This window comes from Dendrobium catenatum, unplaced genomic scaffold (assembly GCF_001605985.2).
Source record: "Dendrobium catenatum unplaced genomic scaffold, ASM160598v2 fragScaff_scaffold_1022, whole genome shotgun sequence".
Taxonomy (NCBI): Eukaryota; Viridiplantae; Streptophyta; class Magnoliopsida; order Asparagales; family Orchidaceae; genus Dendrobium; species Dendrobium catenatum.
The window spans coordinates 3,649,288-3,664,459 of NW_021319484.1; the positions used below are offsets into that span (position 1 = coordinate 3,649,288).

The 15,172-nt window shown below is 34.2% G+C and overlaps 1 protein-coding gene across 1 annotated transcript in view; it reads left to right on the forward strand.

Moving 5' to 3' along the window:
• The window catches only part of LOC110108112 (probable inactive ATP-dependent zinc metalloprotease FTSHI 2, chloroplastic), a 52,649-nt gene extending 44,998 nt beyond the window's left edge, over window positions 1-7,651 (forward strand). The window contains exons 9-12 of the mRNA XM_020838626.2: window positions 6,483-6,605; window positions 6,685-6,741; window positions 6,828-7,055; window positions 7,277-7,651. Coding sequence (XP_020694285.1) covers window positions 6,483-6,605; window positions 6,685-6,741; window positions 6,828-7,019 — 372 coding nt within the window. The 3' untranslated portion in view covers window positions 7,020-7,055; window positions 7,277-7,651. The remainder of the gene's footprint in view (window positions 1-6,482; window positions 6,606-6,684; window positions 6,742-6,827; window positions 7,056-7,276) is intronic.
• Window positions 7,652-15,172: the final 7,521 nt, after the last annotated feature.

The window sequence follows — 15,172 nt, forward strand, 5'->3', positions numbered from 1 at the left end:
CCCAGTCACTGCGCAGTTTCTCGACGATTTGAGTTTGTAACTTTAATAGTTCTGTCGGAGCACATGCAATGATTGATTTGTTTAAGGGATCATATTTAATACATAAGGGGTATTTTAAAATATTTAAATATGATCAAATTATGAGAGCGATTTTTTATTTAGAAAATGCCCAATATTTCACTTAAGGGCTTACGAACGCCTTCTGTCCGTTTGCACACATGTTGCGGATTCGGTGGCGTTAAAGCTTTTTGCTCAATCCCCACTACTAGATCATGCTTGTAGAAGAATTATTTTGCTTGCTCTAAATTCCTCCTATTCTTTCCCCGTAGGAGATGTGTCTTTGTTTGTAGGCTAGTTGTTGTGGGCACTACGAATTCCCTATTCATACTCATAGGTGAATTGTAGCATGCTTGAGTATCATGTTTGCATTTAAAACTTTGTTTGAGTATCATGCTTGAGAGCAATTTCAGAGTCGTTGTGAATGTTATTCTTGCTCAAAAGTTATTATGTTTAGTTTTGTTCAGTTAGAGAGTTGCTCAGTTGAAGATCTTTATGAGAAATCTAACATAGACTTAATTATTGGAAGCATTTCATTAGAATTTGGTAGCATGACTTAGGTTCTAGTTCTCATCCACAAGTCATCCTCTCTTCTTGTTGATAATTATTTGGTTTTCTTCTTCAACTAGGAATCACTCATCTTGCATATGTGTTGTAAGTTCATTGAAATATCATTATGCCTCTATTTGCAACTAGACTATACATGGCTTAATTGATGGAAGTCATCACGGTAATGATTATTTGTTGTTCACCAAGATGAACCATGATGCATTTATTTGCTAATTCATCCAAAGCCCAATTCTTGTGTGTTTCATCAAATTTCTTTATAGTTCATTTTGTTCAAGTCAATTCAAAATCCTTTGCATTTAGTTCAAAATCCAAGATTCGAGTTAGGTTCACTTGCTTCAAGTCCAAGCTTTGTGTTGTCTTAAAGTTTATATTCTCTTAGATTTGAATTTATTAAAAATCAATTGAATCAAGTCCTCATGTCCCAAATTGATCTTTGAGTTCGATCAAGTCCATTGTTCTTTCGAGTTCAAGTGTAGTCTCGTTCGAGTTTTGAGTTTGAGTTCAAATTCAACATTACTTGATCAAAATTGAATTAAATTTGATTTTAAATTTGAATATATTCAATTCAATTTTCAATTTTGTAGTCCAAATCCTTTAATGTTCACTGTAAAATTTCAGCAGCCTCCCGGCGTCTCCTCCCCACCGAGGGAGATAATCGGGACGGCGCACTTACGCGTAGCTTCTTCCGCCCGGATTTCAAAGATCGACGGCGCTAGGTCTTTCAATTTTAAAACCACCTACAGGATCAAAGATCCACTGCGTGGGTCTTCAATATTTAAACATCATACCCGGATCAAGTAAGTATCGACGGCGTATGGTTCTTCAATTTGAAATCCATCCGGCGACCTAAGGTACGACGGACCGGGGTTTCTTCGACACACTGTTGAAAATCATTCTTCTTTCTCTCTCTTTTATTTATCTTATTTTATACATAGTTATAATATATATATTATATAAATATATAATATATATATCATATATAATTAATATTATATATACATATATCATTATGATATATATTATAATGTAATATGTATTATATATGATTATATAATATATGATTATAATTTATTATAATAATATTTTATGTATACATAACAGAGAGGGAGATGGGAGGAAAGCCAGGAGTCGGCTAGGGCAGAGATCGGAGGTCACACATGGCGGGATCGGCGGGGCGAGCTGGTCGGCGACGAAGGCCGAGGTTCGGCGTCGGCAGGCGGAGGCGGCGTCGTCGCAGGCGCGGCGTTGAGGACGGGATCGACGGGAAGTAGACTCGGTGTGAGTTCGGCCAGCGGTTTGGAGACAGACGGAGGCAGGTATGAGCTTCCGGTTTCTCCTTCTCTTTCTCTCTGTGCGTGTGAGTTGAGTGTTGTAACGGACATCCGAACTGGGAGAGTATTTTTTGGACGTGAGTATGGTCCGGTGGTGAATTGTCCTATTCACGTGTCCGATCATAGGTTAAGTCGAATGTGATATGAGCGTTGAGTCGTGGGTTTTGTCCGGTGGAATAACGTATTAACAGTCAACACTTACTATGGAAGCTATATCATTTATTGAGGGTTGTGGAGAAATATAGAGAGAATAAGGAGGACTCTTACATATGATATTATTGATTTAGAGGAAAGCATATGATTAACAGTTTCAAGAAGAAGTCTATGGAGTAGTCTTGAAAAAAGGACGCTTAATAATGCTTATTATTCAAATCATTAAAATTATGTATGCAGAGCTATACTTGTGATTCAAACAAAGGTGTTTGACCAAGTATTTTCTTATTTCGTTGGATTACATCAAGGATTAGCCTTAAGTCCATATCTTTTGCCTTTAGTCATGATGTTCTCACTAGACATTTGCAAGAGGATGACTTGGTGTATGCTTTTTGTTGATGATATTCTTCTTGTTGATAAGACTAGAGAAGGGAAGTGAAAGGTTAAAAAACCCTTGATTATGGAGGTCAACTTTAGGAGTCTAAGGTTACACTTGAGTAGATCTAAAACTGAATGTATTGGAGTGTAATTTTAGCTAGTTAATAGACCTAGAGGATTGTTGATTTTTGGGTGATGAAATCATTAATAAGAGTACACGTTTTAGATATCTTGGATCTATTGTTCAAGGTGATGGTGAAATTGATGGGGATATTATCAGCAAAATTCAAGTTGGATGGTTGAAGTGGAGGAATGCATTGGGTTTATTGTGCGATAGAAAAGTCCCCCTCAAACTTAAGGGAAAGTTCTACAACATGGTGGTGAGACCTGCAATGCTTTATGGTGCCGAATGTTGGCCATTAAAAGAGAAGCATAATACTAATTTAAGTGTTGCAGAGATGAGGATGCTTAGGTGGATGAGTGGCTGGACCCTTAGAGATAGGATACGAAATGAGCATATACGTGAAAAGGTTGGAGTAGCTCTAGTGGAAGATAAGATTAGAGAGAGTCGCCTTAGATGGTTTGGTCACATTAAATGAAGGCCTCTTGATGACCCGATTAAGAAAGTTGAGGTATTAGATTTGACTTATGTTAAGAAAGGTAGAGGTAGACCTAAAAAGACTTTGTTAGAAAATATTAGAAATGATCTTTCCTTATTAGATTTAAATGAGAATTTGACTTATAACTAGACACAATGGAAAAAAAGGATTCATGTAGCCGACCCCACTTAATGGGACAAAGGCTTGATGTTGTTGTTATTGTTGTTGTATGAATGGTGTAATTAGAATGAAGAGCTTTATATAGGATCTCTTTCCTCAACTATGAATAACTGGCAATTCACAATTGAACGCATCATCTGAACTCTCTATCCTCAAAGCCAAGTTGTAAGTCCTACATTCCTAAACAAGATAGCCTTCCTACTCTACATTTGTATTGAGATCGGAATACATGGTTTTAAAAATGATTAGGAGGGTTTAGCTGGTAGTCCTTTCCAGGAAGGACAATAAATCCAGAGGTCGGGTTGTCTATGCCTCATGTGAGGTGTAGATTATATGTCCCTTTTGCATTCGTTAGACTTAGGTTCGAGACACTACTTCTCGGTAGTCCTCACCTTAGTTCTAGGATCCGAGGTAAATGGTTGATTCCATTCACCATGTAAGTCCTCACATTCCGGGTAGTTCCTCCAACACGTGTTGTTGGTATATAAGTCCCGATATTCTAATTAAAATGATATACTCAAACAAAGTTAAATTTCAAAAATGTAAAACCCGTCATAGGATAGTCTGAGCACCTCTGAGATTTCTCAGAATCAAGTGTTCCTACTTCATTTCCTTTGGCTCTCATTTCAAAATCTGATTCTAAGTTGATATTTTCCCCCTCTTGAAATTCCTAAAGCCCGAAACCTTTAAACAAGACTTACGGATTTTCAAAAAAATTAAATTTTAGCCAATATTAAACGACTTTCAAAAACAAGAAAAACATTAGTTTTTTCAATAGTCTTATGAAGCACCAAAGCTTGAGATGTAATTAACCATAGGGGCTTGCACCTATGGGATGTTTGTTCCCCAGAATAAATAAACCCCATTCGACCAAATATTGAATAGGGGAATCTCAGTTAAATTGTAAATTTTATCATTGAGTCCATAAGGAAATGATATTTTTATCCTTCGGGGTAATGTATCACCATTCTTATGCTGTAATCAATTATAAAGTATGCAATCCGTTTGAGGACAACAAAATTCTCCAACACCACACTCACTATATTTTGGAGAAGAAATATACAAGTAGAAGGGAAACCGTGGAGAGAAGAAATAGATAGAAGACCAGGAAGTAGAAATAGGTGTAGGAAGAAGATAGCTCTCAAGCTAGGAAGAAGACCCTTAGGTTTGGATTTTATCTCAGACAACAAAACACCCTTTTCAGCAGCAAAACGACCTCTTTTATATGAGAAAAAGACCCAACAAACATAAATGTGCCACCCCAAGTAGCCAATAAAAGCCTCTTCTCAAGAAGATAAAACACTAGACTAGGAATCAGTAAAAGTGGAAAGCGGAATGGCTAGCAGTAGGAAATCAGAGCCCATGAAAATAGTCCGAAATTGCATGGGAAAACAACAGAAATTCCAAGTACAGGAAACCGAAATATGTAGGGAAAAAATAGCCAGGAATGAATCCGAAATTGCATGGGGAATACACAACCACTACTCAGTATATGCAGACATGGGACAAGCCCACCAAGGACAAAAACAACCCGAAGATAAATACCCACTTAGCCATCAAGAAAGCAAGTAAATAAATTCAATATGAGTGGAAAGCAAGAGGAGAGAAAATACCTAAGAGCACCAAACCCAAGCATGATCATGGGTTGATTTTCATTATAGGGCATATAAAAAAACATAGTAAAAAATTACATAACATCCAAAATATTAGAAATAAAATATAAAATATAAAATGATAATCCTTGATTGCATCATAATCTTAGAATTTACGACCCTTGTAGGCTTTCTACTCAATGTTTTTGCCGCAATATTAGCTTTCTTAGGTTGATATTAAATACTCATAATCCTTATAAACTCAAACCATTTCTTTGCCTTAAATTAAACTCTTTCTGAGTTAAAATTACACTTCAAGCTTGATAATTAGCATAAATTTCACACTTTACTCTATCAAATAATATTTCTAAATCTTTAATGCAAACATAACCGAAAATAACTCCAAGTCATGTATAGAAAAATCATCCTCATGGGATTTTGATTGTCTAGATGCATATGTGTGCACCTACCCATGTTGCATCAAATGATCAAAACATAGCCTAATCCCTTAACAGAACATCTAAAATCCTTCGATACTCAATGAAATACTCAAGATAGGTTTTGTTATCAAATAATCCTTCACTTTTTGAAAACTTTCTCACACTCAATTGTAAGCTCAAATGGTACTGCCTTTTGTGACATTTTGGTTGCTGGAACTGGAATATGTGAAAGTTCTTAACAAATTTCCTATAATAATCTGTCGTACCATGGAGATCTAAGTACCCCTTATACATTAATAAGCCTTAGACAATTAGAAATAGCTTACGCCTTTTGAAGATTTATAGATATGTCATTTCCACTAATAATGTAACCCAAGAATGCTACACTTTCAGGTATAATTCACAATTAAAAAAATGTTTACTTAAAAGTTAAAACTTATGCTGTCTTAAGGTCTCAAATACTAATCTCAAGGTATTATATTAAAATCTTCAGTTTAAAGGTATACAAATGGATCATCAATAGAATTGATTGCAAACTAATCCAAATAAGACTTAAATACTAATGGCCATAACAAGTATTGAATGCACTTTCTAATTCACCTTGAACTGATGGTCATATCGTCTAATGGCAATAAATTTTAAGAAATGAAAATGAAAATAATAGCATTTAAAAAACTTATTAAGATAATTCATCTCTCTTCTAAAAGAAAAAGATTTAAAAGAAATCTGAAACACCACCAGGAATGCATGTGCTCTCAAAATCCTTCCCCGCATTTACAACCTACTTTTCTTGTGTGCTCCGCACTCGCAGCCACAGCAACCTGCTCTAGCTCCGTAAGCAGCTCGTAACACAAACTATTACAAAATTCGGATTCATTAAGCCCACCACCATAAATAGTTTGGATAAGGCTGACGATGATGCAATCTACATTAGGGTTGACGTGTAACGTGAGGGTGTAGGGAGGTGGCATGGAGAGGAATGAAAAAATAGGCTTCCTTAGTGAAATATGACATTACACGTCTTCTCTATTTCTCTTTCATATAATAAAACGTTTTCCTAGTTTAACACTTTTGGGGTATATTCTTGCTATTTCTCTGTTTTTCTTAATTTTAACTCTTTTTTAGGACTTGTGTTTTTTGTAATAGATGTGGGATTTTTTATTTGTGCATTTTCTTCTGCAGCTGAGTACAATTTGGGCAGAAACAGCGGACAATGCTAGATCTGCTGCAAGAAGTTTTGTTCTTGGTGGTCTTTCCGAGAAATTTTATGGGTTGGCCGATTTCTGGGTTGTGGATCGAATTAATGTATGATGATATGATTGCGCATTCCTATAATTTTTTTTTTTAATTGACATGTTAATTACAGCTTTGTTTTCTTCACCAGGAAATTGATCTGGAGGCCCTGCATATTCTTAGCAAATGCTATGAAAGAGCTAACAAAGTACAAGTTTTCTTACACATTGCTTTTAGAAAGAATGAAAACGAGGCTATATATTGGTCTTATACGTTGCTCCGTTTCTCTTTCAGATTTTGAAACAGAATAGAATCCTTATGGACAAGGTTGTTGACGAACTTGTTACAAAGAAAAGTCTCACTAAGCAGGAATTCTTTCACCTGGTTGAAGAAAATGGTCAGTTTGACCCCTACCCGCCTAGTATTGTTGATATTAGAAATGCAAAGAGAGTACAATTTCAAGAAATGATGATGAGCCGGAAATGATCATATCCGAAGTGGTTTATCAAAGTTTGATCACAGGTTTTATTATTCCCTGCTCTGCTTTTTTATTGCTTATTCATTTTTTTTTTCTGAAGAAATATGAGAGATTGAACTAAATAAACGCATACATTGACATAAATTATGTTTCTTGTTTAGATATCATCATTCATTAGTATTTGCCTTGGTATATTTTTCTCTATTCATACATGTTGTTTGTCACGACGACCTAACATTATCAAGAACTGTATCTTAACTTGCAGGTCGTTCTATTTAAGTTCCTTCTTTGCTCGATCCAGAAGCTATATTGTTTGCAGCTCTTAGTGCTGTCATGTTTTTAGCTTGAATTATAGGTGAACAGCCTGTTCATTAAACTTTGTAATTTTTTTGACAGATGGGTATTAGGATATATAGGTGTCTACATTTTTATTTATTTCTTTCTTTAACCTGGTCATGGCTAAACTGCTGCGCTGCTCAAGAGAAGCTAAAAGGTTGAATTTAGCGGTTCACAGACCAATTTATGGAGGGTGGACTGCCTTCAATCCAAATATCTGATTTTGTTGATGCCACCTTGATATGTATTGAAGGTTCACAACAAAACTATTTTTCTTCGAATAATAATCGTTGCTTTTATTTCACTTTGGCATATTTTCTTGCATGATTAGCGGGACATTTCTTAGTTAGTAAAAATATTTGGTTTGCATCTATTCCATTGATGTAATTTTTACAAAACTTTCTATTTCAATAAAAATTAGGTCGGAATTTTTCTGACTAAAATTTTGTTTTGATGGTTTTCAACACTCTTTGATTTGGACAAGTAATATGTGGATAATTAATTAATTTTTTACTTTATTTATTTTAAAGCAAATTTTAAAAATAGTCATCAATTATTGATTAAAATGTTATAACATAGTTTTTTTTTTCATTTATATGTTGTAAATAAATATATAATATTTCCTTTTTCCTATTACATTGAGAATATTGAGTGAAAAAAATGAGAGCTTCTCTTTCAATCCTCTATTGATAAATTTGGGTTGAAATTTGGGCATCATAGAATTGATAACATATATTGCTATATGGAAAAAAGAGAGCATTATAATGAAGTAGCTCAATGTGACATTTGGCTTCATAAAGTCATCTGCTGAATTTTTAAGTTGTGGGATTTGCATATATTGATAGTTGATTAATCGACTAGTTGCAACTTGTTTTGAGAAACCATCCTTCTTTGAGTTATTACTAAGATGGATGTCATATAGTAGTTACTTGTTGCAAGTTTTCTTATAGATTGTGGGTCTCTTTTGATGCATAAATAAAGTAGATAGAGTTATGTTGATGTGATCTGGTGTTGTTTAGCTCGAATTAGCTCAACTTAACTTGTGCAAGATCTTTTTGCCTTTGCTAATGCTAGAAACATAACTCAAATTTAAATTGCAAAAAGCAAGTGGAGTGGAAATTTCAAAATTTTGTTATGATGAAAAATATATATTCTAATAATTGTTTGTCAACTTGTAGGTTATTCTATTTCTTAATCATTTTTATGAAGATAGGTTTTCATCTTTTGATGATTTTGATATTGTGTGGATGGCAGGTCAATATTTTTTTGTTTTTTTTGGAAAATCATTTATCCTCCAAAAATGGTCAACCCCCATTTTTGACCTAAACAGGAAGAGCTCTCCACTATTCCTCTTTGGATAAAAATTCTCGGCTAACCTCTTTCTTACTGGAATTTGGAAGGGATTTCAAAAATAGCTAGCTCTGTTGGTTTTTCCATAACTATCGAAGACCTAATCATTGAAAAAATTAGAATAATTTTTGTGTGTGTTTGTTTACAAATTCAAAACAATTCTCCCCTACTAGATGAAATCCCTTTTTGTGTTGTTGGGGAGAACTATAATCTTAAAGTTCATCATGATTGAAAGTCAGTCCCTTACGTTGCGGTTCTTTGGTTCATCCATCGAACCTTTGTCACATACATTCTCCTTCCAACACTTCCAAAGGATGAGTTGCCGAGGGGAAGGAGTAAAAGTCGTATAGCCTTAAGGCCTCCCTGTAGACTCTCTATTCCTACGAACACTCAACAACCTGCTACCAATCACACTAACCAAGACCCCATTCCTTATAATGATATAGAGGTTTTGTTTGCTTCTATTGAGGGTGGCCAGCATATTGAAGCTTTATTCTTTTCAACTAAGGTCAACATTCCTTAACTCCCCCTCATAATACATCTCATCCCCTTCAAATTCTTTTACTATTCCTCGCCCTAAAAAATACAACACTCAAAACATGTTTAAGGTCTTGTAGTCATATGACCCTTTGGATATTCTTAATCCTATTAAGTTTATCTCTAAGGCCCCTACCCAAGTGGCCTCCCAAGTGTTTAATCAATTAATAAAGCCTACTCGATCCAAAATTGCCAAGAAGGTAACAAACACTTCCACAAAGACCCAATGATGCTCCCTAATATTGCATGCTAGAATTTTAGAGGTTTCAATACCCAGAAAAAGTTCTAAATTGTAAAGAGCTGGTTTGATCTCACAATTTGGAAATGATGTGTGTTCTTTAAGCTAAGATTTACTCCTCTATGATGACCAACCTTGGGTTCTCTGTCTCTCATTGTATTTATCCTAATGAGGTATGCCTTAATAATTTTGATGCTTCTGACTTGGAGAAAATTTGGCTTAAATGGAATGCCTCCTATGTCTCATTTAACCTCATTTTTTTCTCTAATAAAATGATTCATGGTAGAATAACTTGTGGCCCCTCCAAATCCTTTTTTGTCATTGTTGTTTATGCATCAAACTCTTATGTTGAAAGGTTAGTTTTATGGAAGGATATTCTTGTTGTGGCGACTGACATTTCTTCTCCTTGGATTATTTTGGGAGACTTTAATTGTTGTAAGTCTCCTGAGGAGAAATATGGGAGAAATTACATTCTAAATAACAAATTTGGAGATTTTAATAATCTCATATATAATATTGACGATTCAGTCTTGGTTTATGTTGGACATTTTTTAATTGGTTTAACCATAGAAGTGACAATCCCATTCAATATTGTTGAAACTCGTTCACTATGAATTAGGTTGTTAAACCTAAGCTTATGTCCCACGGCTAACCAAGAGGGGGGGTGAATTGGTAATTAAAAAAAAAATTAACCCTCTTTTTAAATTAGGAAATGAAAATAAAACTTTAGTGAATTTTTTTAGAAAACGTTTTTCAACCAGTTTTAAAAGTAAAAACATAAAAATAAAAAATAGCAGAAAAATAAAGACACAAGATTTATAGTGGTTTGGTCAAAACCAGACCTACATCCACTCCCCTGAGGCACCCTCCGAGTATTGTACTAATACCACTAGTGACTCTCCTTTTGCACCCACAGCAAGGCGGAGAAGCCTTTACAAAACTCTCTGCCACCACTACCCGGCGCGACAGAGAACTGTCGTCCTTTTACACTCTTCCTAGTGTTGGCAGAGAACCTTCGTTCTTTCACACTCTCCTAGTGTGGGCAGAGAACCCTTCGTCTTTTCACACTCTCCTAATGTGGGTAGAAAACCCTTCAGCTGTTCATACTCTCCAAGTGTCGGCAGAGAACCGGATCTCCTTGACAGATTTTCTTCATAAGAAATCTAGAAGGAAGAAATAAAAGAGTGAAGTAAACACAAATCAAAAATAAAGATTCTTACCTTTGAACACCAAGTGAAGCCTTCATGCTCTAGTAGTAAGAATCCTCCTTCGAACACTCTCTCCTTGACTCTTCTTTCAATAGGCACGAAGATTAGTAGGCAAAAAGATTAAGTGGCAGTTTGGATTGGACTATTTATAGGAAAGACACAAAAAACCGTCCAAAACTGCAAATTTTCAAGTCAATATGCATTGGATCCTCCAGTACGATCGTGGATCGCCCTGAACGATTTTACTTAAATGCGTTGGAAACGAACCTAATGTATATGGGTATGGAATGACTTCGTACACACACATCGTCCCGTACGAACTAGGTCAGTACAAACGGTTATTCCATAGGTCGGTTCCCAAAAACTGCAGAACGTCACTAAAATTTTAGATTCGGTTTACTTCGTCCTGGGACGAATATGGGTTCGTCCGGATGAAATTTTTTCAGAGAGCAACTCGTCCTAGCACGATTATAAATTTTGTCTAAACGAAAATTCTCCAGAGGAGATTTTGTCGTGGGACGAATACACTTCGTCCTGGATGAAAATACTCCAGAGAGCAACTCGTCCTGAAACGAATATAAATTTTGTCTGAACGAAAATTTCCCAGAGAACTTTTCGTCCTGGGACGAATAAACTTCATCCTGGACGATCGGGACTTAGAAAAATTTTCTTTAATTCATGTTCGTTCCATTACTCTTACAAGGAGATAACTGACCTGATCGTCCCGTACGAACTATGTTCGTCCCGTACGTTCAATACAAAATTTTCAAGATCTCCTTAAGTGTGTGTGTTTATTCACTCAATTACAATCACTCCCTCTCAAACTTAATTCAAAGAAAAATACAAGCTTTAAATACACAAAGTATCTCATGCTGAATTTGATTTGAAGTCTTCGTAGTTTGAATTTTGATTTTCCTGAAATGTTAGTACACACAAGAGCAAAAATAAATCTTCTAATAAGTGTTAGGATATAACTACACATAAAACAATAATATTTGAAATCATAAAAATTATACAAGTTGCTAGAATGTAAACCATGCACATAGAAACTCTCTTAACAATCCCCCCTTTTAATGGTGGCAAAACAATTATTGTTTATATAATTTCAAATTATAAGAATATTTTAAATTTCCCCTGAATTGATGAACACGTGAAAATAAGGAGGCATTTTTAGAAATACAAAACAAACAAAAACAAAACAAACACACAACATATACAACATACACAAACAATAAAACAAAAAACAAAAACAAACACACATACAATACGAATCAAACAATTGCGGTACAATACCACGATACAAACTATTTTTCCCCATTTTTGACAACAGCAAAAAGTGAAGAAGAAAAAGACTTGAAATGTAAGCAGACATATGAAAATCATTTGATAATTCAATCTTGAAAGTGATTGAAATAAGTGATGTAAATAAAATTAAAATATTAGGCAAATCATAGTAATTCATAGAATTTAAGAAGAGATAAAATTGATAAAAAAAATATTTATAAAAAATAAGAGTCAATTTAGACACTAAGATAAAGAAAATCATTGCAAAAAGGATGAATAGAAAACTTGTATATTTTAACTTTCAATACAGAATACAAATGTACAGTAGATCAATTTGAATTAAGAGATTAAAAAATAATGGAAATAAATAACTACCATATATAGCGCTTTGCGCATCTTTTTCAAATTAGTGACACATTTTTTTGCATCTTTTTACTTGTTGGCTTATTTTGTGCCTCTTTTTCAACTTGCGAACCATTGCGCATTTCTTTTGATTTTTGTACATTTGTACATTTTTCAAGAGTAATTTTGATCTTTTCAAAATCAATAATAAAATATTTTAAATTTTTTTAAGTGCATAAATATTTATTGATAAGTGAAATATAAAATAAGAAAACATCATAGTTGTAATAATTATATTAGAATTAATGTAGTCTAAATAAGAGACATGAAATTGACAATCTTAATTATATCAAGTTATAAGCAGAACTTAAATTTAGAAAAAAATTAAATTTTCTAATGAATTTAATTTTGACTTGCATTTCAAAATATAGCATTATTAAGATTAAAAAATCTAATAATTGTCATAAAGGCTAACATACATTTCAATACCATTAAAGCCAAAACACGAGAATATATATTGATATCAATATGAAGATATTACAATCTAAGCTCAGGATATCAATACAAAAATAAAACATCAAAAGAAAAGAAAATACAACAAACTTACTTAAAACAACAACTAACACACAAACTACAGAAAATATATAAAATTAAGTGCAACTATCTCTGAGAATGACCCTAATCTAGAGGAGGAGGAGGAGGTGCAGCACCAGAGATGTTAAAGTAAGTAATCATCATAAGCACATTGATACTGATATCACTCATCTGATCCCTCATAAAACTCATGTCATGCTGATATTGTGCGGCCTGTTGCTGAAGATGAGTCTTAATTTGATCAAAACGTTGATCAAAATGAGTCTCTAGGCAATCGAATCTTTGAACGAAATCCTAATAATTTTGTTCATTGGTGGGTGCAGGTGCAGCTTCTGGTTCTTCCTCTGTATCACTAATGATATGTATTTCACTTGGTTCTTCTTTGAAGATTGCTCTAAATGATCCGTCGTTGTAGTAGAGCGGTTCTTCAAACTCTTTATTAGAATGAACCAAATTGTATTTCTTATCCAGAATGTAGGCAAGTAGATGTCCTAAGGCAATGTTCTTCTTTCTCTTATGCTCTACATGTCTAATTTCAGATAGTCCATAAAGATAGTCAAGGATAAGTTGGGCTACATCTATTGGTTCTTTAGACACGATCAAGAATGTCACCATAGAAAGAAGAGGGGTTATATTAATTCTATTACCAGCTTTAGGAATTATAGAAGTTCTAAGAACAAGCTGGATGATACGTGCATTTCGAACGAGACCGAATACTCTAGCCACATGTTCGTTCAAATTTTTCCCTCTAATCACATTATTAATTTCATACCATTCATAATCATGAGTGTTGATCAAGTGATGGGCTCTACCTCCCTCTGTCCTTAAATTCAAAAAGGCTCCTAAGTCAGCCTTGGTGATTTCAACTTTTTGTTTAAAGACAAAGGAACGGATTATAGAATGGTCCGAAATAAAGGACATGTTGGCGACAAAGTAGTGAAAGGTTTCTTTATTGTAGAGATAGACGAGGGTAAGGATAAAACCAAATTGTGTTGAAGCAAATAAGTTCATTACCTGAAAGGTAAGTTGTTCTTGGATTAGGATTATGGAGGGTGTGATCTTCGCTAAGGCAAACCTAGAAAAAGATTCCTCATTTGCTTTGGAAAGAAAGTTTTCAGAAGAATTTCTATGTGGTTTCCTAGCCACAACCTTTTGTCTCTTACTTGAACTTGTCATTTGAAAAAGATCTAAAGTACGAAAGAGATTGAAAGTAAAGTTTAGAGTGTGACTGTTGAGTTCAAAATCCCTTATATTTATTGAAAACGACACATTCGTATCGGATGAAAAAATTTCATCTTGTACAAATTTTTTGATTCGTCCTATACGAAAAAAATTCGTATGATCGAAACCAATGCGTTAAAATGAAACGGCTTTTCGTAATCAACACAACTTACGAAGCGTCCTTTCATACAAACTTTTGACCAGACTGATCATACAGACGAATACGTGTTCGTCCTGGGACGATCTGAACTTATGATCATTTTAATGGCAGTTGAAACCGTCCCCTCTATCGAACTGACATGTGTTCATCCGGACGAACCAAAGATTTGTACGTACGTAGTTAGTATTAAAAAATACCTTATCCATTCAACTGCTTTATTTATTCGTCCCGTCGTTTGAAAAACATTTCGTCCCGGACAATCGTGATGATCGTACAGACGAAGTGATAATAATAAAAATCGAAAGCTGCACGCAAACGGTTCAAAATTCGAAAGATACACTACATAAATCATCCCGTACAAAAAAATTTCATCCCGGACGATGGACACTCAAAAATTTTAAATCATGCACTCAACTAAAACTAAACCACAAACAAAACTCACTGAAAAATGAAGAACACATACTAAATCAAGAAAATCATACATACAAGTTCACAAACACATAAAAACACAAAAACATTAACTTAGAAAAACAAATATCAATGTTGAAAAAACATTTTTAATTAATCATTCAAATCAATCATACCAAACCTTATTCTTAATGCACTGAAAGTATCAAAAGCTAAAGGTTTTGTAAAAATGTATGCAAGTTGATTTTTAGTAGAAACATGAGTGAGTTCAATTTCTCCTTTGGATACATGATCCCTTATGAAATGATGCCTTATGTCTATATGTTTGATTCTTGAATGTTGAATAGGATTTTTAGAAATATAAATAGCCATAGTGTTATCACAATAAATTAGAACAGTGTCTATAGTTACTCCTAAATCAATCAACTATTGTTTCAACCAAAGTACTTGTGCCACACAACTTCCTAATGCAATGTATTCAAC